Source organism: Mastigoproctus giganteus, chromosome 11 (assembly GCF_048544385.1).
Source record: "Mastigoproctus giganteus isolate SK-2022 chromosome 11, ASM4854438v1, whole genome shotgun sequence".
Taxonomy (NCBI): Eukaryota; Metazoa; Arthropoda; class Arachnida; order Uropygi; family Thelyphonidae; genus Mastigoproctus; species Mastigoproctus giganteus.
Genome location: NC_143585.1, coordinates 6,248,694 through 6,275,538, shown reverse-complemented (window position 1 = coordinate 6,275,538; position 26,845 = coordinate 6,248,694). Strand labels below are relative to the sequence as shown.

The 26,845-nt window shown below is 37.4% G+C and overlaps 1 protein-coding gene across 1 annotated transcript in view; it reads right to left on the bottom strand.

Moving 5' to 3' along the window:
* The window catches only part of LOC150077667 (MFS-type transporter SLC18B1-like), a 227,083-nt gene that overhangs the window by 98,301 nt on the left and 101,937 nt on the right, over nt 1-26,845 (bottom strand). The window contains exon 7 of the mRNA XM_090385198.1: nt 26,408-26,506. Coding sequence (XP_090241324.1) covers nt 26,408-26,506 — 99 coding nt within the window. The remainder of the gene's footprint in view (nt 1-26,407; nt 26,507-26,845) is intronic.

Below are 26,845 nucleotides of genomic sequence, written 5' to 3'. Positions count from 1 at the left end.
TAGTGTTGATATAGGAGTTTCGTTGCATTCCAGATTTTCGGGCATTAGAATCGCTGAACACATTTCAAATGAAATAAAAAAGGAAATCTTTACAAAAATAATAGAAAAGAATGCCAAAATCTGCATAATAATCGAGGAGTCGACAACATTATCCAAACAAAGTGTCTTAATTCTTTACCTACGTGTTGAACTTGCTGAGCCTTGTATGATTTTTATTGAATTAGAACAGACAATCGCTGAATGCATACATGCCAGCGTAATTACAGCTCTAAACAGCTATGGTTTTTCCAAAAATTATTTAAAAGAAAATCTTATTGGATTTTGTTCCGATGGTGCTAGTGTAATGTTGGGGAAAAAGTCTGGTGTTTCAACCAGACTTTTACAACAATTCCCAAACATAATTATTTGGCATTGCCTGGCTCATCGTTTGAAATTAGCATTAGATGATTCTATAAAAAATATAAAAGAAGTGAATCATTCTGAAATATTTCTAGATAAACTGTATGCATTATATCACCACTCTCCAAAAAACCAGCATGATTTGAGGATGATTGCTAAAGAACTTGATGTGGAAATTATAAAGGTCGGTCATGTGTTTGGGCCACGATGGGCGGCTTGTAGCTTGCGGACGGCAATTGTGGTTTCGAGGAATTATCCTGCTTTGTGCAAACATTTTGCATTAGAAGTAAAATATTCAGGATTATTAAACCAACTTTTAAATCTTGAATTTCTTAAAGATTTAGCACTAATGATCGACATCCTCTCTTACCTTTCAGAAGCTTTACAGTCGCAGCATCACAATAGTAAAAGCAGATAAATTAATTATTCAAACTATAATGCTATTGACAATTTGAAAAATTCGGAAGGAACTTATGAAATTAAAATTGAGAGCATATTGAAGTCGAAAGAATTTGAAGGAATCAAAATCGAAAGTAAGAACACATTCAAAAAATTACCTCGTGACAAATTATTAAACTGCATTGTTTTATCCTTAAAGGATCGGTTATTAATGCAACAGAGCAATTTTAAATTAAAGAAAGAAAACAATGATATCATTGACGATGAGGAATTTAAAGAAATTTTAAACGTACGCTACCCTGAAACGTGGAATATGGAAGAACCTTCCTCTCCTTGGCAAGAGGGTGAAAAACGAATAAGAAATTTAAGTTTTATAATAAAATATGAAATAAAAATTAATGATTTTAGAGATTTTGTCAAAGACAGTTTATGTTTAAATTCCAGTGAAATTCCCTTATCAATTAAAAAAGCCAGAAAAATCCTTGAAACCATTGCAATTAGCAATGCTGAAGCCGAGCGAGCTTTCAGTGTAATGAATAACACTGTGACAATAAAAAGAACATCTTTGACAATTAAACAGATATGATGACCATAAATCTAAATGGAAAATCATTGCTTCAATTTGATCCGGATCGTTATGTCAAATCGTTCCTCTGTAATTATCGCTCAGCTATTGAGCAAAGCAGAAGATTGGCAACAAATATTAATAGAGAAGTACATTCTATATGGCAGTTTTTGGAATAAATTTTTCTTCTATATTTGTTTAACAATTTTTTTAAGGTAAGCTGTGATTTTTTGTACCTTTTCTAGAATAGTTTGTTTTTTTTAATGTAATAATTGTTTTTATATTCTAGAAGGTTTTGTGATTCTTTATGTTATTTGTGTTATGGGAAATATTGTATGTTATTTTTTATTCGCAATATTAAAATTTTATCATGAAAAAAAAAGTGTCTGTGTGTTTGCATGCATTTTGGAAGTTTGAAACTTCTTTAGAATCTTTTGAAATGTTTACTTTTCGACATGTTGAATTAGAAATTTTTTCCGTCGAAATTTTTTATGAAATACGGTAGAGAATGACTCTTAACGGAAGTGATGGAATCCGCGGATTCTACCAGAGGCGCTTCCCGGAAGCGCCGCTGGTGGAATCCACGGATGATGTCACTTCCATGACCGATCAAATTTACTGGGCAGAAAGTCGGAAAAACTGCGAGCCCATTGTTAAAATATTCACAGCTCACTACTGGTCGTACCCAGAGATCCTTAGCACCCTCATTAGGCCTATACCCCACTCCTACTCTCAGTTTTGATTTCCCAGTGCTTATGTCACACCAAACTGACTCGACACTGCACTGTCCAGCAATTTCGACTGGCTGTACCTCCTTGGATTTTATGTTCTACCAGTCTGACAGGATCAGAATCACACTTCTCCAAACGAGTGACAAAAAGGAAAAAACACTATTCCAGGCTATGATTTATAGGAACTGTAAAAGATTGCAACACTGCAATTCGAATATTGTACTCAGATCTGAAGGCATCTAAAAAAATATGGAGCTTCTAGAAAAAGTTCAAAGAATGGCAAGGAGTGCTAACTGATGTCCATATGAAGAAAAATTTAGAAAGTGTGATGCACAAGTTTAGCAATCAGACATCTTGGGGGAGGCCTAACTGAAGTGTATAAAGCCTTGAAGGGGTTCAATAAAATAAACAAAGGAGGTGTATCCTCACTGGTAGAAGACACAAAGGTGGGAGGGGGATTGTTGAAATAAATTATCTGAACAAAGGTGGGGGGATTGTTGGAAATAAATTATCTGCTAAGGTGTCTGGCGCCAAGAATTTAAGTTCAAAGCAGAATTGGACAGTCACATTTTAGCAACGGCAAAAATCTTGTTTTTTTTTTTTTTTTTGACACATGCAGGAAAAAGTTGACTCAATTGCATCATTTAGCCATCGTAATACTAACAGTAATGTGATGTCATAGGAACAAATAAACTATCAGTACAAGCAAAAGCATTGACCTGATTTAATAATGCAGGACATATATACATTAGTTAAAAAAATCTGTTTAATTGTCTTAAGTTCGTGTGACGTATTGTATGAAAAAAGTACATACCAGTCTGACCAAGTAACAGAAAAAAGATGGCAAGAACAGCAGGCATGAAGGGTTACTGTTATAGGAAAGCCAATCTGAAGAGATGAACTTGTAGATAGGCTGCAGGAATCCGTGAAGAAAAAAAAATTATGCGTCTACATAAATTTCAAAGAGATAACTTCACCCCTACTAAATTAATTAATCCTTACATAATTTAGTGGAACACTGAGTGTCCAAAGGAAGTAAAGGAACTATGACATTGTTCTCCATGACAGCATAGTTGGTTCACCACTTGTCATTTATTTGGAGAAGTCTGGATTTGAATTTCTTTGGACAATGGAAGAATTATTAAAGGCTTCTTCACTCACAGCAGTAGTTAGCCAATCTCAGTGGAGGAAGAAGGGTTTTCCCAGTGAGTTATTCAGGGTTTTAATGACTGCATAATATACATATAGTAATAATAATGGTATTTGCTATATGGTGCAAGAAAGCCACAGGCTTTTGCTGCACTGGAAAAAAGAAAACAATATATATATATATATATATATATATACTATCATTGAATTATATTAAATAAAATTAAATTATAATAAATAAATAAATAAATGATTAATTGGCATTATTCTAAAATTTGTATAGTTTTTGTTAATTGGATTTAAAGATCGAAATTATATTAGGGTTTCTGGGCTACTATTTATATCTATTTTTTCTTTTCGTTCGATTGTTTATTTGGGTTATTTTTGTGTTAATTTTCGCTCTACAGTTTTTGCCATACTGCTGGCTTATGTTTTGTTTAATTAAAATAATGGATATATATATATATATATATATATCATATATATATAATATATACCCAAGTAGATAAGGAAACACAAATTATATGCTTTCCTCCTCACACAGGTGACTATCCAGTTGACCTTTGAGTTTATTCAAACTGTCAGCCTCAACTACCTGTGAGGGCAACTTGTTCCAGCAATCAGCAACTCGCTGGCTAAAAAAAAACTTCCTCAATCTAATCTAATCCCCTATAATTTGAATTTGTGACCCCTAGTTCAGAAATCTTTGTAACAGTGAGAATTCCACCTTCATTCATTTTACTAATCCCTCATACAATCATACTTTTGCTGATCTCTCCAATTGAGTTGTCCATCTTTGGACCTTTTCAAGAAGATCAATATCCTTTTTCAGATGAGTTCTCCATACTTGAACACAGTATTCCAAATGCCTTATACAGTGGGATTATGACCTCCCTATCTCTACAGGATAATGTTCGATTAATCACTGATAGGACACCATGGGCTTTCCTGGCTACTTGTTCACACTGTTCAGAAAACTTTATATCTGCCTATATTGTATGTAACTCCCGGATCCCTTTCCTCCTCCACCGTTTTTAATTCAACTCCACCAAGTGTATAATTATTTGTGGGTTGCTATTCCTCAAATGTAAAGCCTTGCTTGCAGTCAGTAGCATTAAAACACAGCTGCCATTTCTCTGGCCATCTCTGAAGTTGGTTCAAGTCATCCTGAAGGAGCACCGCTTGGCAATGATCATTAACAACTCTGCTAAATCTTTACATCATCTGAAAATTTTGACATCACGCCTTCTATCCCTTCGCTGATGTCATTTATGAAAATGAGAGACAACAATGGTCCAAGAACCGATCATTGAGGAACCCTACTTCTGACATTACACCAATCTGAAGAATATTCATTAATCACAACCTTCTGCCCTAAAGCCACCCAGCCATCCATCATAGAATCTCACCAGTAATCCTATACAGTATACTCTCATGAGGAAATGAGTCAAATGCTTTGCTAAAATCCAAATAAATTATGTTGAAATTGTTCCCTAAATCTAGCTCATGAGTAACTGTGTCAAAACAGCCTACTAAGTTAGTACGGACATTTGAAGACACTCACACTTATACAAACATAATACAATATGTGGCAATAAAATTCCCAGACTGGTGCTGTTGCAGTCATGTTTGATGAGTTTGAAAATAAACTAAAGTGGTTTTTTTGTAGCTCAAACTTCCTGCAGCAGATGATGGTACAGAGATTGTAGAATAGGCTGATAGGTTTAATTAGTAGTGTTAACATTTCTTGTCACAATTTTGCAATGGAGTAATGAATAAATATCAAATTTCCTCCTCACACAGGTAACTATCCTAACTGGAAAAATCTACAACAGAAATGTATGAAATGTTAAGTCGTACCAGTGTGTCTGAATAAGTGGTTCAAAGAAGGACTTGGATGTGTTTGCGACAATCCAAGAAGTGGGCATCTGTTGACCCCTTGAAATGAGAACAGAGTTGCAAAAGTTCATGAAATTGTGGCAAGCGATAGTCATTTAACTCTCAGAATAAAGGCTGATGAGTTGGATATGAATAAGGAGACGATTCTGCATGAAGATTTAGTGGAAAAGGAAGGTCTGTGCAAAATTTGTGCTGAACAGCCTCATGCATCAGCAAAAGCAGTGTTTTTTTGGGACGGTATGAAACGGTACTGCATACTGGCACCTTTATTAACAGTGATGTGTGACATTTGGATGCAATACATTTCAAAATTTGTAATAATCAGTAAATTTTTTTCACATGCTTACCTACTATTCAAATAAGCTTAAAGCTATTTAACTAAATTTGCATTTTTCACTGTCTGTTGTTAAGATTTTTGCTATATAAAACTTTATAACCATTTTTAGAATTTTAAATTACTCAATCGGACACATTTTTAATGATAACTTTATTGCAAATTTTTTTATTTTGCAAATTTTTTTTGAATTCTCCTTGGTAATTACATTTAAAATAGTTTCCATTTAATGAAGAAAATTTTCATATAACAAATGCATTAGGAGAGACTTAACTGGGTATTTTTTTCATTCATGCATAATTCATGCTTAGACAATTAGTGCTGCTAAGCAGTAGCACTAATTGTCTAAGTACAAATTAAGAGAGCTAAAGAGATTACCATTCTACAATTTAGTGGTACAGGCACTCCTTGACTTACATACTTAATTGGTTTTTTCATATACGTAAGTGTGTTTTTTAAGTAAGTCCAACTTCGCTCTTATAGATACTAAATAGATGTACAGTACAGTACAACTCACCGAGATTATAACCCCCAACAAACTTCGCCAGGCCACATATACAGTATCTACAGCTTACGATTTGTAACCAAGTTAAATGAGGCTGAAAAAACATTAAATGAATAATAATGTAGAGTACAGTATTGTATCTTTTATATAAATATTTTAGTCCTGCTCTTTCGGATGCAATAATATTCCTCATGCATTATGGAACCTGAAGCAAAAGGGCTTTTCCTAAGTGACCTATGCAAACACAGGTAAATAATTACATAGTGACATAGACTAATACGCAGCCCTAAGACTTTAGGGCTGCGTATTAGTAGTACTATTATTACTATTAGTAGTAATAAAGTATTACTACTATTAGTAGTAATAAAGTATTACTACTATTAGTAGTAATACTTTAGCCCTAAGACTTTAGGGCTAAAGCCTCAAGCTGCGAGCAAATTTAGACTATGTATATATTAAGTGCAATAGCATCATTAATACACAGCCATTTCTGAATAAACAGAATATTTATAAGGCGGCATCATTTTAAGTTATATCTCATATTGTGAATACCTTCACAACAAGTTGCAATGATATTGCACTACTTCGAATAAGTAACGTTTCCCCTAAGGAGAAGACTAACGTTACTTATTCTCAGATAGGTACCACCACCCAGACAGCATCATTTCAGGACTATTTGGCCCTTCTTCGGTGGGTGGGTGGGTGGGTACCCAAGTGATGCAATGATGGCAAAACAGTTATGAAGTATAACTCCACAATATGAGAGATGCAGTAGCCCTAAATGCATCTTAGTCTAAATACATCATACACCATCAGGCATCTCTCATATTGTGGAGTTATAACTGTTTTGCCATCATTGCATCACTCGGGTACCTACCCACCCACCGAAGAAGGGCCAAATAGCCCTGAGATGGTGCCGTCTGGGTGATGGTACCTATCTGAGAATAAGTGACATTAGTCTTCTCCTTAGGGGAAGCGTTATTTATTCGAAGTAGTGCAATATCATGGCAACTTGTTGTGAAGGTATCAATATGAGATATAACTTAAAACGATGCCGCCTTATAAATATTCTGTTTATTCAGAAATGGCTGTGTATTAATGATGCTATTGCACTTAATATACAGGTAGTCTAAATTTGCTTGCAGCTTGAGGCTTTAGCCCTAAATGCCTCTTAGTCTAAATACATCATACTTCATCAGGCATCTCTCACATTGTGGAGTTATACTTCATAACTGTTTTGCCATCATTGCATCACTCGGGTACCTACCCACCCACCAAAGAAGGGACAAATAGCCCTGAAACGACACCAGGGGAAGCCTGATGATGTCCAGAGTTTCCAAGAATAGGTAACAACAGCCTTCTCCACTGGGGAAGTGTTACCTATTCGAGGAGTTTGAGTTTTTGAGTGGTGTGAGTTGAAGGAGTTACTGTCCCTTTCATCTTCTACACCATTTCTTTTCCTCTTCCACTCCTACTATTACTTTCCCTCTACCTTTTTGCTTTTCTAAGTCTAATAGGGACAAGTGGATATTAGAGTTATTATCCCATACACATATACAAAATAGCCCTGAAACGGCACCAGGGGGAGCCTGATGATGTACGGAGTTTCCAAGAATAGGTAACAACAGCCTTCTCCACTGGGGAAGCGTTGCCTATTCGAAGTAGTGCAATATCATGGCAACTCATTGTGAAGGTATTCACAATATGAGATATAACTTAAAACAATGCCATCTTATAAATATTCTGTTTATTCAGAAATGGCTGGGTATTAATGATACTACTGCACTTAATATATACATAGTGACAGGTATTTACAGCATTTTACAATTTGTAACCAAGTTAAATGAGGCTGAAAAAACACACAATGGATAGAGTACAGTATTGTATATAGTAATACAAAGTACAGTTGAACTTGGTTATAATGAGCATCAGTGGACCAACAAAATTTCCTTGTTACAACCTTTACTCACTATATCAGTGATGAGTTAAATCTACCTCATATTTTTTTTTAATTCTCAACTAGGGAGCAGGGGGCTCCGCCTCCTGTTTGCTTTGCTTACCAATCCCTGCTGATGCATGACGAAGTCAAATCTTTTCTACCTAAAAGACACCTGTCGAAATGCACTGACTAATATCTAATCAGGGAATGAGCTATGCAATTATCTGATGATATTTTTAGGAGTCCTTACGTGCTGTGATGTAATCACTAGATCGTAGATATAGCTTACCTTAATTTTTCAGCACTCACCTCATAGTAATCCGCTTAGTTAAAAAAAATGGCATCTTTTGCTGGATAGTGGTTGCTGTTACTAAGCGGATTACTATGAGGTGAGTGCTGAAAAATTAAGCTAAGCTATATCTACGATCTAGCTATGCAATTATTTACCTGTGCATTTTAATGATGTAATTGCCCCTCCCACTTGTACCATGTGACCCGCATCCCTCAGCATTCTCAAGGTCGAATAAATATCACTATGTAATTATTTACTTGTGTTTACATAGGTCACTTAGGAAAAAACCTTTTGCTTCAGGTTCCATAATGCATGAGGAATATTGTTGCATCTGAAAGACCAGGACTAAAATATTTTCAAACTATACAAATATTTATATTCACAAATATACAAACTATATTGGGAAGATGGGTCCCTTCATCAGCTGACATTAATATACAAAAAATATTACAATGGAATATCAAATTATGTCGGGCGTGGACAGTGAAGAATGTGCACGAGGTTGGTGAACGTTACCACGTGTCATACACCCTACATTGTCAAGAGAAAGTGTCTGATTCTGCCAGTAACCATTTATGTTCCTTCCATGTAACGTTCACCAATGTAGAGGTATGTTTGTAAATAGTTTAGTATTTGTAAATATTACCATTGGCATTAGTAGAGGCATATGATGCAAGAAAGCAAGCTTATGCAGCATCAATCAAAAACAAAAACCTCCCATTTCACCCCTCCATTCGTTCCAAATGCCTGTCCAGCTCAGCGTTAAATTTATTTAGGCCAGCAGCTCCCACAACAAAAGATGGAAGTTTATTCCACCAATCAACTACCCGCTGGCTAAAGGCAAATTTCCACACATATTCTACAACTATCTTTCCTCATCAGCTGACATTAATATACAAAAAACGTTACAATGGAATATCAAATGATGCCAGGCATGGACAGTGAAGAATGTGCATGAGGTTGGTGAATGATGCCATGCGTCATACATACACACTACATTGTCAAGAGAATGGTTCTGCCAGTAACCATTTATGTTCCTTCCGTGTAACATTCACCAATGTAGAAGTATGGTTGTAAATAGTTTTTTTTTTTATTTTAGTTTTTTTTAGTATATTTTAGTTTTTTGTAAATATTTGTATAGTTTTGTTATACTAAATATATATATTTAGTATATTTTAGTTTTCTGTAAATATTTGTATAGTTTTGTTATACTAAATATATATATTTAGTATATTTTAGTTTTTTGTAAATATTTATATTGTATAATGTTATTATTTGTATAATAATAATATTTATTATTTTATTTTATTTATTATTTATAATAACATGTATAATGTTATTATTTGTATAATAATAATATTTATTATTTTATTTTATTTATTATTTATAATAACATGTATAATGTTATTATTTGTATAATAATAATATTTATTATTTTATTTTATTTATTATTTATAATAACATGTATAATGTTATTATTTGTATAATAATAACATTATACTAATATACTAACATTATAATGCAATGATCGAAATCTAATCAGGAAATGACCTAGGTAATTATTTACCTGCACATTTGTAGTGACGTAATTTCCCAGCCCTCTTCTCTCAGTGTCTCGAATAAGTGACATGATTGCCCCCACCCTCTTCTCCCATTGGCTCAAATAAATATCACTAGGAGGAAAACTTTTTTAATGTATAGAGAGATAACTTGATAAAAAGATAGATTCAAAAAACAAAAGAAATATTAGGGACTTTGTTTGTTTGTTTGTTATTTGGTTTTTAGGAGCATTAGCAACTAAGGCCATATTGCTCCGGGGATATGCGGTGGTCATTCCCTGACCTTTCCGCATCCTCCGTATTTCGTGGTGAAGGGCTCGAACCCCGGTCTAATCAAGAAGCGTGTGCTACGCACTACTGCTCCTTCCCACCTGGCTAGGGAGACGCCTAATATTAGGGAGAAAAAAATAATATTAGTATATACCTATGTATTATTTGTATTAATATGCTTGTATTTGGTTTTTAAATCAATCATCCAACCAACCAGGATGAATCAGATTGGTCCACTGGATATCTTGCCACAATTTTTGCAACTCTGTTTTAATTTTGTGAGGCTGATGGATGTCCACTTCCTGGGTCATTATGAACTTCGTCACATCTATCTTTGAACTGCTTGTATCATTCAAACACACACTGATACGACTTTAGTTTCATCACTAGAAACAGTTTTTAATATTTTATATGTTTCTGTTGCAGATTTTCCCAGTTTAAAGCAAAATGTGATGGGAGTCTTGTTGATCAATTTGGCCCTGGAGAGATTGTGCAAGGCTCAAGGAGCAGAATTTTTCTCAGCCTGGTCTGTGCTTGCTAACAGGAGAGACTGCTTCTACAGGGATGGGATACACTTAAATAGAAAGGGTACCCTTATTTATATCTAACTCATCACTGGATGGCTGACAATTGGATATAAATAAGGAGATGTAGGAAAAAGGAAGGTCTGTGCAAAATTTGTCCTGCGGAAACCCTCAGATGAGCAGAACCAATGAAAAATGTCATCATGTGAAGACTTCATCCAGACAATCATAATTTCTTTGACTACTGTCACTGGAGATGAGGTTTGGGTGTTTCAGTATGGTGAAGAAGTAAAAAAAAAAATCAGAGCATGCAGTGGATTACAAAATCATCACCAAGGCCCAATAAGTTTAGTTTACAGAAGTCCAGGATCAAGACAATGCTGATCATGTTTTTTGACAAACAGGGTATGATTCACTAGGAATTTGTACCTGAAAGTCAGAGAATCAATGGTGCATTCTACATACAGTTGCTTCAAAGATTATTAAAGCACATTTCCCAGGTGAGGCCACAATTTCAAGAGAAAGGCAACTGGTTCTTGTTGCATGACAATGCATTCAACATTTGTTGTGAAGACATTTCTGATGAAATATTGTACAGATGAGACATTGTACTGATGCACCGTACAGATCAATCACCCATATCTAGTAATAGCATACTTCTTCCTCTTTCTTAAGGTGAAAACTACCCTCAGAGGAAAGAGATTTCAGGATGTTGAGGACATAAAAAAAAACACAACCACTGAACTGAACGTCATCTCTTTGGATGCCTTCACTAACTCTTTTCAGAAACTTTTAGAATGGTGTAATAAGGGATTCAATCAGGTGGTGATTACTTTGAATAAAAATAAAAACATTTCTGAGCTCCTTTACTTTGTGTCAGTCTGGGAACTTTATTGCCACACCTCATATGTCTACTGCTTTAAAAATATTCTATAATTTTAATGTATTCCTTTTTATGCTAACTGCTCACTTGATAGTGGCCATATAATGTCAAACTGTTATTGTCTCCTTTCCTGAAATTAAATCTTTCTGCCTTTAACAACTGCAGTCTCCCCCCCCCCCCATCATCCAACTTAGAACTTTGTGATCTACTAATGGCTCTGGTATTGTCAGTCCTATGATGTCGCCTGTGGGTGATCAGGTTTAAAATATTCAAGTACATTCCCTAACAAACTGATATAAATAAGAAAATCACCTAGTTGATTTAAAAATTTTATTCTCCATAGTTGGTTTCCCTCTCTCACTTTCTGCCAATCAATTAGGTGAATCTCACTTGCTGCCAAGACATTCACCTGCTTACCATAACACCTGCATGCAGAAACTTTCATCATAATCATATGGTCTGTATATTATCCTTGCTTTCATTATACCTTTTGTTTCCAACTAACTCACACTACTCGGCTTCTATATGAGTATGCATAAGATCTGAATCTGAGAAAGCTTTTATCATGCTCAGGCAAGTGGCATGGCCTTCACCCCTTCTTTCTTGCTTATCCTTCCATATACATACCACAGTGAAAGTGATCAGTTCCTATTTCTGAGTGGCACCACATTTCCATTATCCCTATTACGTCAGCATTAGTTGTCCTGACCATAAGTTTGAATTCATTCATTTTATTGACAATACTCAGACATTACTGTAGACACAGTTAAGACTAAGTATGTGTATAGTTTACTACTGTGGCAGACACTTGAAGTTATTTAAGCTTGTTTCCTTAGCATTAGCATTCCATTTTTTTGAAATATCAGTAGATCTTGCCAGTATTGGCTTTTGTGGCCACAAACAAGAACCCTTGAGATGCATGCAAGCATTACTCTGGCTCATATCAGCAGAAAAATACATATCTATGTTACCCCTGTCCACACCTAAATAGCAGTTTCCCAGAACCTTTAAGGTCCCCTCGGCCTGGCTACCTCCTAGTGGTGTGTGCAGGCAATGTGGAGTCCCACCAGGGGCCCTACGGCCAAATGCCAAGACACACAACAGAACCTAATGCAATATGTCATATACAACACACAATACTTTTCTGCATTTACGGTAGTACTGTATTTCTTCAAAGCATACATATGGCGCAGATGTGGGAAACCACAGGTGGCACCTGACCCTAATACTATGCAACTATGATACTGGCATTGGCAAAGACCCTTACTACCTTTGTTCAAATGTACTCAGTCTCTACAAAATAGGTTCTTTCTACCTTAGTGTGGGCCACACTGATAAAAATTAAAAATTTACATGCTACAAACTAGAGAACACTGAGCATGAGGTCAATTAACTGCCTCCCAAATGAAGAGGCCTTTAAGAATTCTTCATCTACAGCAGGAATCCACTATACTGTTGTGAAGGATATAATGTTTAAGACATTATTTTGGAGATTTTGGGCACTGATCACAAAACACCAACATACCATGTAATATTGGAATATCTTTATCATGTAAGATATCTATATAAGCACCTCCTTGTATGCATGTTGTGTGGTATAAAAAGCCCAGAATGACTACAGCCTTGACTGAAGAGGCCTTGACTACAAAATGCTTAAAATTCCCATAATAATTACTTGTGTACAATCCATCAGCCAGCAGAGTTAGAATCACAAAATGTATGCAAAACTTGATCATGCATACATTTTTAATATAATAACATAGTTAATTAGATTATTCTGCTTCATTTATGAAAACATCTCACAAATCATTAACAATGAAGGCATTTGAAAAGTTTCTGTCCTGAGTGTGAAAAGGCAGTGGTAACATTAAAAATTTCTATATTCAATGTATAATACTTCAAATAGGAATCCACCAAGTTTCATGCAGTTTCAATAACATCATTTTTTAATTGCAGGTCCTGAAGTCAACAAAGTTAGTATTAGCATTAGTAGTGACATATGATGCGAGAAAGCAAGCTTACACAGCATCAGCCAAAAAAAAAAAAAAAACACTTTCCATCTGCTCAAAAGTTTGTCCAGTTCTTCCTTGAATTTATTTAAGCTATCGATTTCCACAATGACAGATGGAAGTTTGTTCCAGCAATCAACCACTCGCTGGCTAAAGGCAAATTTCCATACACTTGCAACTATTCTGCAACTTCTTTACTCAATTTGAATTTATGCCCCCCCCTCAAATGTGCAATCTGAGCAACAGGAAGAATCCCATCAGCATTGAGCTTGCTGAAAAGATTTAAAGCCTTAAACACCTCAATCAAGTTGTGTGAATAAGGAAATATGGACAAAATCAGTCACGTGCAGTCATTCAATATTTTTTTATTTTTTTTTTTTATGAGAACCCCAAACACAAAAAGTATCAAAACCTATAGTACTTAGTACCGTGCATGGGTTGAAGGAGAAGTATGGGGAGAGGGGGATGCCGGAAACTTTGCTCTAGAGACTAAACATGGGTTTCACCACTTCAAGCCTCCAATAAGCAAAGTGGTGGTATTTCACCGGTTGATGAAAGTCATCTACCACCTGCATTTAGGAAAAAAAGGGACTAATGCCAAAGACAATTCGTGAGGATAAGGTTACCTCAGTGGGGAGGATGCTCCTTCCTATTCCATGGTTAAGAAGTGGGCAACAGAATTTGAATAATTGAGGGAGAACCTGGAAGATAACCCATGCAGTGGATGATCTGCAATATCCCTCGCTCAAGTTCTTGACAGTATGCAGTATCTGGTGATGAGTGATAATTCGGTACATTGCCAGCATCTTGGGCATCTCATCCGAACCTCTGAACAACATAAAAGGAGAAGTTCTTGCTATGAAAAAGGTGTCAGTATGAAGAGATCCAAAGTTGTTGACAGCAGATCAAAATCGCACAAGAGCTGTCAAAGTCAACCAAACATTTGTGTTGTTTTCAAGAAGAGCTAGCAAATTTTCTTGCAAGGTTTGTGACCATGTATGAGACAATAGCATTAGTTGAGGCAATATGACACAAGAAAGCAAGCTTATATAGCATTAGCCCAAAAAAAAAAAAAACCTTCCCATTTTGCCTATCCTGTCACTCCAAATGTTTGTCTAGTTCAGCCTTAAAATTATTTAGGCTATCAACTTCCACAATAACAGATAGATGTCTGTTCCCGCAATCGCTACCTGTTGGCTAAAGGCAGACTTTTGAACATCTATTCTACAACTGTCTTTCTTCAATTTGAATCCATGCCCCCTCAGGTTTTTAATCTAAGCAAGGAGAAAGAATCCTATCGGCACTGAGCCAGCTCAGACCATTCCAGGCCTTACACACTTCAATCAAATCATCTTGCAGGTAACTAGTCTCCAGATGCAGCAATTTGCAGTACTTAAGCCTCTCTTCATAAAAGCATCCATTGTCCTCTCACAAATCTTGTTGCCCTTCTCTGTACACGTTATAGCAACTCTACATCCTTCCTAAAATTAGGACTCCACACCTTGAGTACTGTGTACTCAAGGTGTGACTGGACCATTGCAATATACAAAGGGAAAAGTATCTCCTTGTCTCTCCTAGCAAGATTCCTATACATTATTAACAAGACTCCATGACCTGCTCTTGCAGCACATCTGCACTGCTCAGAGAACTTCATATCTGACTGTACGATTGCCCCCAGATCTTTTTCATTTTCCACTTCCCTGAGTGTAATACCACACAGTTGGTACGTTTCTCTTGGGTTACTGCTACCTATATGCAGTACTTTGCATTTGTCAACATGAAACTTCAGTTGCCACTTCTCAACCCATTTGCTTAACTTTTCTAGATCCTGTTGCAGTAGCATATTGTCTTTACTGTCATTAACAACCATTCCAACCTTTGTATCATCTGCAAACTTGGACATTAAGCTGGATATACCTTCATCAACATCATTTATAAACACAGAAAACAAAAATGGACCCAACACGAACCACTGGTTAACACCACTAATAACATTATTCCATGAAGAGCATTGTCCCCTGATTACTGCTCTGTCTTCTCATATCCAACCATCCTTTAATCCATTGTAGCAACATGTCTTAATGCCATACAGCTCCAACTTGTACAGTAGTCTGCAGTGTGGTAGACTATCAAAGAATTTTCTAAAATCTAAGTATATGATATCAAAATCATTTTGATATCATATACTTAATGAATCCAATTCCTTTATGATCACATCATAGTATCCAATCAAATTGGTCAGACAAGACCTCTCCTTAACAAACCCATGCTGCTTCCAAACTATAACTGCAGTCTTGTTTATATGATCCTGCAGTGCTTCTTTAACCAGTGATTCCATTATTTTCACGAAACAAAAGTTAAACTAACAGGTCTGCAATTACTTGTGACACCTTTCGATCCCCCTTTGTGAATTGGGGATACATTTGCACATCTCCAGTCAGTGGGGGCCTCCCCTGAGTCCAAGGATGCATTCGTAATCATGGTAATTTGCTTACTTCCCTCGCTGACTCCTTCAATATCACTGGATAGATTCCATCCACTCCAGGTGCCTCTTTTATGTTTAACTTCAACAATTTCTCCTCCACTTTGCTCTCCATTATTACAAAATTATTTAGCTCCCTGTTAGTGTTTAGTAAACGTCTGTCCTCCCCTTCCTTACAGAATTTATCATGTGTGAATGTATATGCAAAATACTCATTCAGTTTGTCAGCTATCTGAGCAGCTATCATCAATAGCTGAACCACCAATATCAAGTGGACCAAACTGGTTCATCCCCTTCCTTCAAGAGTTGACATAAGTAAAGGAAACAGTACTAAGTACTATAGGTTCTAATAACTCGTGTGTTTGGGGTTTACATAAAAAAAAAAAAAAAAAAAAAAAAAACCTTCACATCAATAACCACATGTAAAAAAAACATACAGATTGCAACTGAAAAAATACAGTCAGTGGCAACTTTATTAGGTACACCTAACTAAATGCTCAGAGAACTTCATATCTGACTGTACGATTGCCGCTAGGTCTTTTTAATTTTCCACTTCCCTGAGTGTAATACCACACAGTTGGTATGTTTCTCTTGGGTTACTGCACTCTCTCTTTCAAAACAGTCTGGCCACTTGCAGCCACCAGCCAACATCCATTTACTGTCCAACTTCAAACTCACAGAACCAACGTTTCATCTTCCTCGTTTATTCATTCAACTGCTGTTTTCTGGAACAACCTTCCTTCGTACGTATTTCCTGAAAATTACAGTCTACAGAAGTTCAAGTCCAATGTCAATAAATATCTTCTTTCGTCTTCTCAACCTTCAACCCAAGCATGGTACTAAGTACTATAGGTTCTAATACCTCTCCTGTTTGGGGTTTACATATAAAAAAAAAAAAAAAAAAAAACTTCACATTAATAACCACATGTAAAAAAAAACATACAGATTGCAATTGAAAAAATACAGTCAGTGGCAACTTTATTAGGTAATATGCAACATGGACCAGCAATCCATATGGATGCTAGTCCATGTTGACTCAATTGCTTTCTACAGTTGTTGCAAATTATGCTGAATTCACTTTCATGTTCCTGGAACTAGTTCCTGTTGACACAGCATATTATCCTGTTGGTAGACTCCACTTGCTTCAGTATACACTGAAATTATGAAGGGATGTGCCCAGTTTGCAATTTCCAACTCACCTGTGACATCCAAATGTTGCCTCACTGGCATCAAGGAGCTAAATATGCACCACAAAAAACTCTCTATAATGCTACCTATGAAGCCTGCATTGTTGATGCCTGGAAAGAATGGGTCTGTGGACTTGTGCTGTTTTCACCATATTCCGGTGTTCCTATGTGAAACAGTAGGAAACTGGAATTTTCCAGACCAAGTAATGTTTTCCAAATCTTTTACTGTCTAGTGTTGGTGTTCCACAGCCCAATATAACCTGTAACCTCTTATTTTTTGTTGATAGAGTAAAATCTGGTTCGATCGTTGGCTATGATATCTCTTCCATGAAAAGGTATGATAAATTGTGCATTATAAAATTATTATTATTATTATTTGGTTTTTAGGAGCATTAGCAACTAAGGCCATATTGCTCCGGGGATATGCGGTGGTCATTCCCTGACCTTTCTACATCCTCCGTATTTGGTGGCTCATGGGCTCGAACCCCGATCTAATCAAGAAGCATGTGCTACGCACTGCTGCTCCTGCCCACTTGGCTATGGAGGCATTCTAAAATGCCTATTTGGTTACCATTGTTGTACTGAGTTATTTGACTTATTAGTCTTTCTATCTTTTCCTCCTCTATTGGTTCTCACATTTAGTTTCTCACCACTGGATCTCTGTTAACTGGTTGTTATTCGGTTATTGAACTAATATCAATACACCCAAGACAGAATCATAAGAGAAAAACCTTTAAAAATTACACCTGTGAATTACAGGCTCCGAAAAAGCGATAAGTGTTTGCCTTTTTATTTACATAATTGTTATTTTATATTGTACTTTATAAGTAGTTTTATAGTTATAGTTACGCTGGATATTTTTATTTTAATTTAGATAAAGAGTTTTTCTGGTACTTAATATACGTAAAACCGTTATTTTGTTCAAATCTTGCAGCCATTGTTTTGTATATAGTGGTAGGGAATTCAAATTTTTAATTGAGGTAACTAGGTAGCTCTAACGTATAATTATATAGCGTAATACGCTTCACTGTTTCTATTAGATAGTGTAGTATTGACATTTAATTAATTTAATTTATTGATCTTATTAATTTAAAATACCATGCCTCAAACTAGAGCAGCAAAGCAATGGGCACAAAGTGGCAGGAGTGCTGTGACTCGGGCGAGAACTAAGGGGGGGGCGATTCTCCAATGCATCACAGCCTAAAAAAATGTGCAACTTGTGAAATGTTTGCCGAACTCTCTGGAACAGAATATGATATTGCTATGGGGGATGTCTTTGTGTGTGCGCGATGTAAGGAGTGTAAGGAAATCAGGCGACAACTCAGAGTTGTTATGGGCCTATATAAGAGCTTGAAGGACAGGGTGGATGCCCTCGAAAGAACTAAATTGAGGGCCCATCAGGCTCTCAGCTGCCCACATCAACACCACAGCTTGCACTTGGTCATCACACAACACGCGGCAACCCCCAAGGCAGAATGCATTGGTCCCACAGGAACTAGTTGTTGGTTACTCTTTTGTCAGGGAAACAGGGAACATGCTTTGTAAAAAGGATAGGTGGAATAGGACCAGGGTATGTCTGCCAGGGGCAACGGATGATGATGTTGTAGAGCAGATATCATCTTTTAAGGGCACAAAAGGTGATATAGTTGTACACGTTGGCACTAATGATATTAAGAGTAGGAGACCGGCAGAATTACTTAACAAGTACAGATCACTGTTGAAAAAAAGCTGGGAATTAGGATTGAATTTGAAAGTGTCTGCAATTCTGCCCAGACACGATAGAAGGGAGTATATGATGAAAGCCTAGTCAATCAATTCAGCCCTGGAAAGATTGTGCAAGGCTCAAGGAATAGAATTTTTTTCAGCCTGGTCTGTACTTGTTCACAGGAGAGACTGCTTCTACAGGGATGGGATACACTTAAATAGAAAGAGTGCAAGACTATTTGTTGATGCTATTGAGGCAGTGTTAGGTGGATCGGAAAACCGCTAGCTTGGGGGGATACAAGGACTAATAGTTTAACAGTAGCCGCAGGCAGAGGTGAATGTGATTCTTGCACAACTTCTATTAGAATAAGTAGCAACCTGGAGCGAGGGGTGTTGGGGGTTTCAGGGACGGATGGCAGTCATCGGGAAATAAGTGGGTATATGGGATGTGTTAGGGTAACTGGGAATAGGAGCATGTATACTTGCATGTCTACTAAAGCTAGAAGTATAGTAAATAAATTTGATGAATTTGAAGTGTTGGTCAAGACATCAAAGGCGAATAGTGTTGGGATAGCAGAGACGTGGTGTCACACAGATAAAAGGAATGCAGAACTGAAATTTGGGGAGTACAATGTGACAGAAAGGATAGACAGGATAGAAAGGGAGGAGGTGTTATGCTGTTAATGAAGAAAAACATAAAATCAAAAGAAGTGCATCCAGCTGATATAGATGAACAGTGCACTGTTGAGTCAGTTTGGTGTAACATAAGCACTGCGAAACCAAAAATAGGAGTAGGAGTGTGTTATAGGCCTAATGACTTGAATGAGTACAACGAACAATTGTACAGAGAAATAGAGTGGGCTATTAAATCAGAATGTCTTATAATGGGGGATTTTAACTTCCCAGATAATGACTGGAACTTGTGGGTTGGTCACTCACACACTAGTCAGATTTTGTGGATTTATTGGATGATTGTTTTCTGCAGCAGCATGTTCGAGAGGCAACCAGAGAGAGTAATATGATCTGGATCTCTTGATCTGGTTATCAGCAGTGATCAATCGTGTATTAAGAATTTGCAGATAAAGGAACCACTAGGTGGCAGTGATCAAAGTGTACTGATGTGGGATTCACTTAAAGATTTAATTACCATCAGAGGTAAAGGAAAGGGTTTTTACTTCCGTAAAGGTGTGTACAGTGGTTTCAGAAAGTTTATAAATTCTGGACAGTGGGCTCAACTGACAATGTTACTAACAGTAAATTCTAAGTGAGAAGCATTCAAGGAATTAATCGTGGATGCTACTAAAAGTTTCATACCTATTAAGAAATATTGTTCAAGGTTTAGGCCTAAATGGTTATCAAATGAACTAATAAGACTTGTAACAGAGAAGAAAAATGCATGGGATGCATATAAATTATCAAGCAACTCAGAAGCCTATGACAGATATAAGCTAGTCTGTAATCAGGTCACAAAGGAGGTTAGGTAGGTGAAGGCAGATTACGAGAAATCTTTGGCAAAGGATTCTAAGAAAAACAGCAAAGATTTCTTTACTTATATAAACTCTAAAAGGAAGGGGATGTATCTGATTGGTCCACTTGACATTGATGGTTCGACTGTTGATGATCCTGCTCAGATAGAAAACAAACTGAATGAGTATTTTGCATCTACATTCACACATTAATGATATATTAAGGTTTTAAAATGGCAGAAGGTTATCAAATTGTAGCAGGATACTTAATGATTTTGTAATAACTGAGAGCAAAGTGGAGGAGAAATTGTTGAAGTTAAACATAAGAAAAGTACCTTGGGTGGATGGGATCTATCCAGTTAATTTAAAGGAGGCGGCAAAGCAACTAAGCAAACCCTTAGCCATAATTATGAGAGCATCCTTGGACTCAGGGGAGGTTCCCACGGACTGGAGATGTGCAAATGTATCCCCAATTCACAAAGGAGGATCGAAGGGTGACACGAGTAATTACTGACCAGTTAGTTTAACTTCTGTTCCGGGTAAAATAATGGAGTCACTGGTTAAAGATGCATTGCAGGATCATCTAGACAGGACTGCAGCAATAATTCCGACACAGCATGGGTTTGTTAAGGGAAAGTCTTGTCTGACAAATTTGATAGGATATTATGATGTGGTTACAAAGGAACTGGATGCAAAAAATAATTTTGATATCATATATTTGGATTTCAGGAAAGCTTTTAACACTGTTGCGCATGGAAGACTATTGTACAAATTGGAGCAGAATGGTATTAAGGGTAAGTTGCTACAATGGATAAAGGGATGGTTAAGTGGGAGAAGACAGAGGTTGGTAATCAATGGGTGCTGCTCTTTGTGGACTAATGTTATTAGTGGTGTCCCACAGGGTTGGGTGTTGGGTCCACTGTTGTTTTGTATATTTATCAATGATATTGATGAAGGTATATCAGGCTTAATGTCGAAGTTTGCAGATGATACAAAGGTTGGCAGGGTTGTTAATGACAGCAATGGCAGTGTGCTACTGCAACAGGATCTAGATAATTTGGGCAGATGGGCTAAAAAGTGGCAACTGAAGTTTAACCTTGACATATGCAAAGTACTGCATATGGGTAGAAGTAACCTCAGAGAAACGTACCAACTGTGTGGTACTACACTTAAGTTGGTAGAAAATGAAAAAGACCTGGGAGTAATTGTGCAGTCAGATATGAAGTTTTCTGAGCAATGCAGACAGGCTGCCAGGGCAGGTCATGGGGTTTTGTCAATGATATATAGGAATTTTGCTAGCAGGGAAAAGGAGGTGATTGTCCCTCTGTATAAGGCAATGGTCAGGCCATTCCTTGAGTACTGCGTACAGGTCTGGAGGCCTCATTTTAGGAAGGATGTAGATTTGCTTGAGCGTGTACAGAGAAGGGCAACAAGATTGGTGAGGGGAATGAAGGGATCTTCTTACCAAGAGAGGCTTAAGTTCTGCAAATTGCAGTGGCTAGAGACTAGGCACCTGCGCGGTGATCTGATTGAGGTGTATAAGGCCTTGAATGGGTTGAGCATGCTGAATTCTGATGGGATCCTTCCACTTGTTCAGATTACGAACCTAAGGGGGCATAAATTCAAATTAAGAAAGGACAGATGTAGAATAGATGTGCGGAAATTTGCCTTTAGCCAGCGGGTGGTTAATTGCTGGAACAAACGTCCATCTGTTGTTGTGGAAGTTGATAGGTTGAATAAATTTAAGGAGAAACTGGACAGGCATTTGGAGGGAATGGTGTGTTTTTTTTTTTTTTTTTTGGCTGATGCTGCATAACCTCATACACTTTCTTTCTTGCATCACATGCCACTACTACTACTACTACCCTGGATGAGTTGCAGTTTCTGAGTTACTCATGCCAGCATACCATGTTAAAAGCCACCTAAATCTTTTATCTCGCCCATTCTTTTATTGAACTGTATACTGAGAGCATTCTGAAGCATCTGCCTACCTACTTTATATCAGTGTGGTGCTGTTACTTATGGAGCACTCTGTTTCATGAAAAGTATAGGCATACCTAATAAAGAAATGATGTTACTGAAGGAGTCTCCATTTCATGAAAAGAGTACATTTGCCCAATACAGTGACCACTCAGTGTACTATTTTACATCTAGGTTGCAGTGAAAAATATATTATCCTGCAAAGAGATTTCATTATTTTTGCATAATTCAGTAATCTAAAAAATAAATATATAAGAGTGTATGCAATGTTCTAGGTTTTCATTTATCTATACAAAATTTAAAGAAATAACTGAAATAATTTAAGCCCAATGTCTGCTAATAAGCATAATAATAATCCTGCCTTAATGGAAAAGTCTTTGCATTATGTTTTTCAAAAAAAAAAAAAAAAAAAAGACTTCAACATACCACAAATTTAAACAGATATGCCAACCGTTTAAAACTGATTTAATAGTAAAATAAAATAAAATAAAATGACACAAAAGACTGTAAAATAATATTTACAAAAATTTGATTATTTACAAAAAACTAGTTTACAACAAAAATAAAATAAAATAAGTAAATAAGTTAAAATGCATTAAAATATAAATTTAAAAGCGATAAAACACTATTGAAGCTTTCAGAGGTGTCTGCCTCCTTCCTCAGCAATAATGAAACTTAAGCGACACATCCTTAAATACCAGATTCACAGCACACGTGGATGGACCAGGCACATACTCGGTATTCCTTTCACGTGTACCAGAACCAGAAGTGGTCTGGGGACGTGGAAAACTAAAACGTTTATCTCTGGCAAAAACCACCGCCTCAAAAAGGGGGTGAAGCCTAACTCCCATATCTCTGTTCATGCTATTGTTGCCAGAGGATCCAATCCACAGACTTTCCGGCCACTTGCGGTCCCAGAATCTATGCGCCCGGTCAAGGATGACAGCGTTGTTGGGGGGAGATCTGGTGTTGTTTTTCCCAATAGTGCTCGGCAATGGCGGCTTTATTGAGCTCTGCGGTCCGTATCACTCTTGAATGTTCCCCCAGACGGTCCTTGAGATGCTGTCCTGTCTCCCCCACATAACATTCCCCACAATCCGGGCATGTGATCTCATATACGACCCCACTACTAGAATCCCTAGTAATGGGGTCTTTGACCTGTGACACTACTGTGTGCAACCTTCGACCCGGGATCTGCACACAGCGTGTCTGAAAGTTGCAAAGCAACCTCGCAATGCGATCTGACAGGCTCGGATAGTAGGGAACATACACTGTGGTAAGCGGTACAGGCGGAACTACCCGATTGGGCTCTTCCTCTCTATTGTATTTATCAATGACCCTCTGCGGGTAACCGCACCTCATAAGATCCGTCGTAATTTGCCTAATTTCCTTCTCCTCCTCCTCAGAGGTGCTGCAATGTGTCCTCACCCTACCCAAAAGTGCTGTGGCCACACTATTTTTATGTTGGGCAGTCTGTGCCGTCCTATAATGTGTATACTGGCCCCTACACATTGGTTTCCTATAAACCTTGGTTCTAAGTCTGTGGCCTTCCCTATATACCATTATGTCAAAGAAATGGGAGGGTGCCATCTATTTCTACCTCCGAGATGAATTTTATAAAGGGGGAGAAACCATTGAGAAATGAGACCATGTCTTCCTCTCTCCCCTTCTTTACAATAGTGAATGTGTCATCAACATATCGTTTCCACTTACGCATCGGGAACTCCAATCTTGCAAAAACCCTATTCTCTAATTCCTCCATAGCCAGATTTGCGACAGTGGCGCTGATTGGAGAACCCATGGCTGTGCCGTGAACTTGTTTATACATCACTCCTTGGAAAACCAAGGTTGTACTAGAACGACATAATTCAACAGCACAATATATATCTTCTATGTTTAGGTGGGATTTAGCACTTAAGGTATTATCTTTCTGTAAAGCCAATTTCACACATTCTACCTCATGTGCTATGGGGATATACGTGAACAATGATATGACATCTAATGACATCATCATCTCGTCCTCCCCTATATCCTGACTCCTTACAAAGTTCACAAATTCCACACTATCTCCAGTGACCAATATGGACCGACCCAGAACCGGAGAAATCAGCTGCGCCAGATAACCTCCAACCACACTATCTCCAATGACATTGGTCATTGGAGATAGTGTGGAATTTGTGAACTTCGTAAGGAGTCAAGATATAGGGGAGGAACAGATGATGATGTCATTAGATGTCATATCATTATTCACATGTATCCCCATAGCACATGGGGTAGAATGTGTGAAGTTGGCTTTACAAAAGAATAATATCTTAAGTGCTAGATCCCACCTAAACATAGAAGATATATGTTGTGCTGTTGAATTATGTCTTTCTAGTTTTATTTTATTTTTTTGGTAGTTGGCGCATAGGCTTCTGTGGCCATAATGCACCTTCCAAGGTTTTTGCAGTACTTTGATTAAAGCCCAAGGCGGGAATCGAACCCGTGACCTTTGGGTTGCCAGGCAGGCACTTTACTCACCCGGCTAGCCCGGTTGGCTATGTCTTTCTAGTACAACCTCGGTTTTCCAAGGAGTGATGTATAAACAAGTTCACGGCACAGCCATGGGTTCTCCAATCAGCGCCACTGTCGCAAATCTGGCTATGGAGGAATTAGAGAATAGGGTTTTTGCGAGATTGGAGTTCCCGATGCGTAAGTGGAAACGATATGTTGATGACACATTCACTATTGTAAAGAAGGGGAGAGAGGAAGACGTGGTCTTGTTTCTCAATGGTTTCTCCCCCTTTATAAAATTCATCTCGGAGGTAGAAATAGATAGCACCCTCCCATTTCTTTGACATAATGGTATATAGGGAAGGCCACAGACTTAGAACCAAGGTTTATAGGAAACCAATGTGTAGGGGCCAGTATACACATTATAGGACGGCACAGACTGCCCAACATAAAAATAGTGTGGCCAGAGCACTTTTGGGTAGGGTGAGGACACATTGCAGCACCTCTGAGGAGGAGGAGAAGGAAATTAGGCAAATTACGACGGATCTTATGAGGTGCGGTTACCCGCAGAGGGTCATTGATAAATACAATAGAGAGGAAGAGCCCAATCGGGTAGTTCCGCCTGTACCGCTTACCACAGTGTATGTTCCCTACTATCCGAGCCTGTCAGATCGCATTGCGAGGTTGCTTCGCAACTTTCAGACACGCTGTGTGCAGATCCCGGGTCGAAGGTTGTTGCACACAGTAGTGTCACAGGTCAAAGACCCCATTACTAGGGATTCTAGTAGTGGGGTCGTATATGAGATCGCATGCCCGAATTGTGGGGAATGTTATGTGGGGGAGACAGGACAGCATCTCAAGGACCGTCTGGGGGAACATTCAAGAGTGATACGGACTGCAGAGCTCAATAAAGCCATCATTGCCGAGCACTATTGGGAAAAACAACACCAGATCTCCCCCCAACAACGCTGTCATCCTTGACCGGGCGCATAGATTCTGGGACCGCAAGTGGCTGAAAAGTCTGTGGATTGGATCCTCTGGCAACAATAGCATGAACAGAGAAAAGGGAGTTAGGCTTCGCTCCCTTTTTGAGGCGGTGGTTTTTGCCAGAGATAAACGTTTTAGTTTTCCACGTCCCCAGACCACTTCTGGTTCTGGTACACGTGAAAGGAATACCGAGTATGTGCCTGGTCATCCAGTGTGCCGTGAACCTGGTATTTAAGGATGTGTCGCTTAAGTTTCATTACTGCTGAGGAAGGAGGCAGACACCTCTGAAAGCTTCAATAGTGTTTTATCGCTTTTAAATTTATATTTTAATGCATTTTAACTTATTTACTTATTTTATTTTATTTTTGTTGTAAACTAGTTTTTTGTAAATAATCAAATTTTTGTAAATATTATTTTACAGTCTTTTGTGGCGCACTATAGCCATAGCAGCTAATACGCCAATAAACAACCATACCACACACACACACACACATACAGTCTTTTGTGTCATTTTATTTTATTTTACTATTAAATCAGTTTTAAACGGTTGGCATATCTGTTTAAATTTGTGGTATGAATAATCCCAACCTTAGAGGCCTTATTGCAGACTTTAACATGCTTAAGATATAATGAGCTATTGTTAATACTTACTACTTTGTCAGTCATACAGCCCAATACTGGTGCACTAAAGGCATAGAATGTAGCTCCCACTGTAAACACAGAACTTATCTGCACAGTAGAAAGAGAAAACTGAAAAGAAAAAGTGACAGCACAAATTTATTTTCAACTAGATTTCTTCTAAATCTAAATAATAATTCATTATTTGAATTTAGAAAAAATAGAAGTAAAATGACTACTATTTCATTCATCATCATTCTACAACATAAGAAACTAATTTCCTTATCTTTGTCTCAAATTAGCAATAGAAGCATATAAAACAATTATTTCCTTCGTGTATTTGTTATCTAAAGCTTAATTTGTTAATATTAATTTATAAAAGGGTGCACCATTGGAAAAAGTGTACTGCCGTTCAGGTTGACTCCAATGTTGGTAGAAAAGTTTTTATTTCAGCTGAACACCGAAATAAAA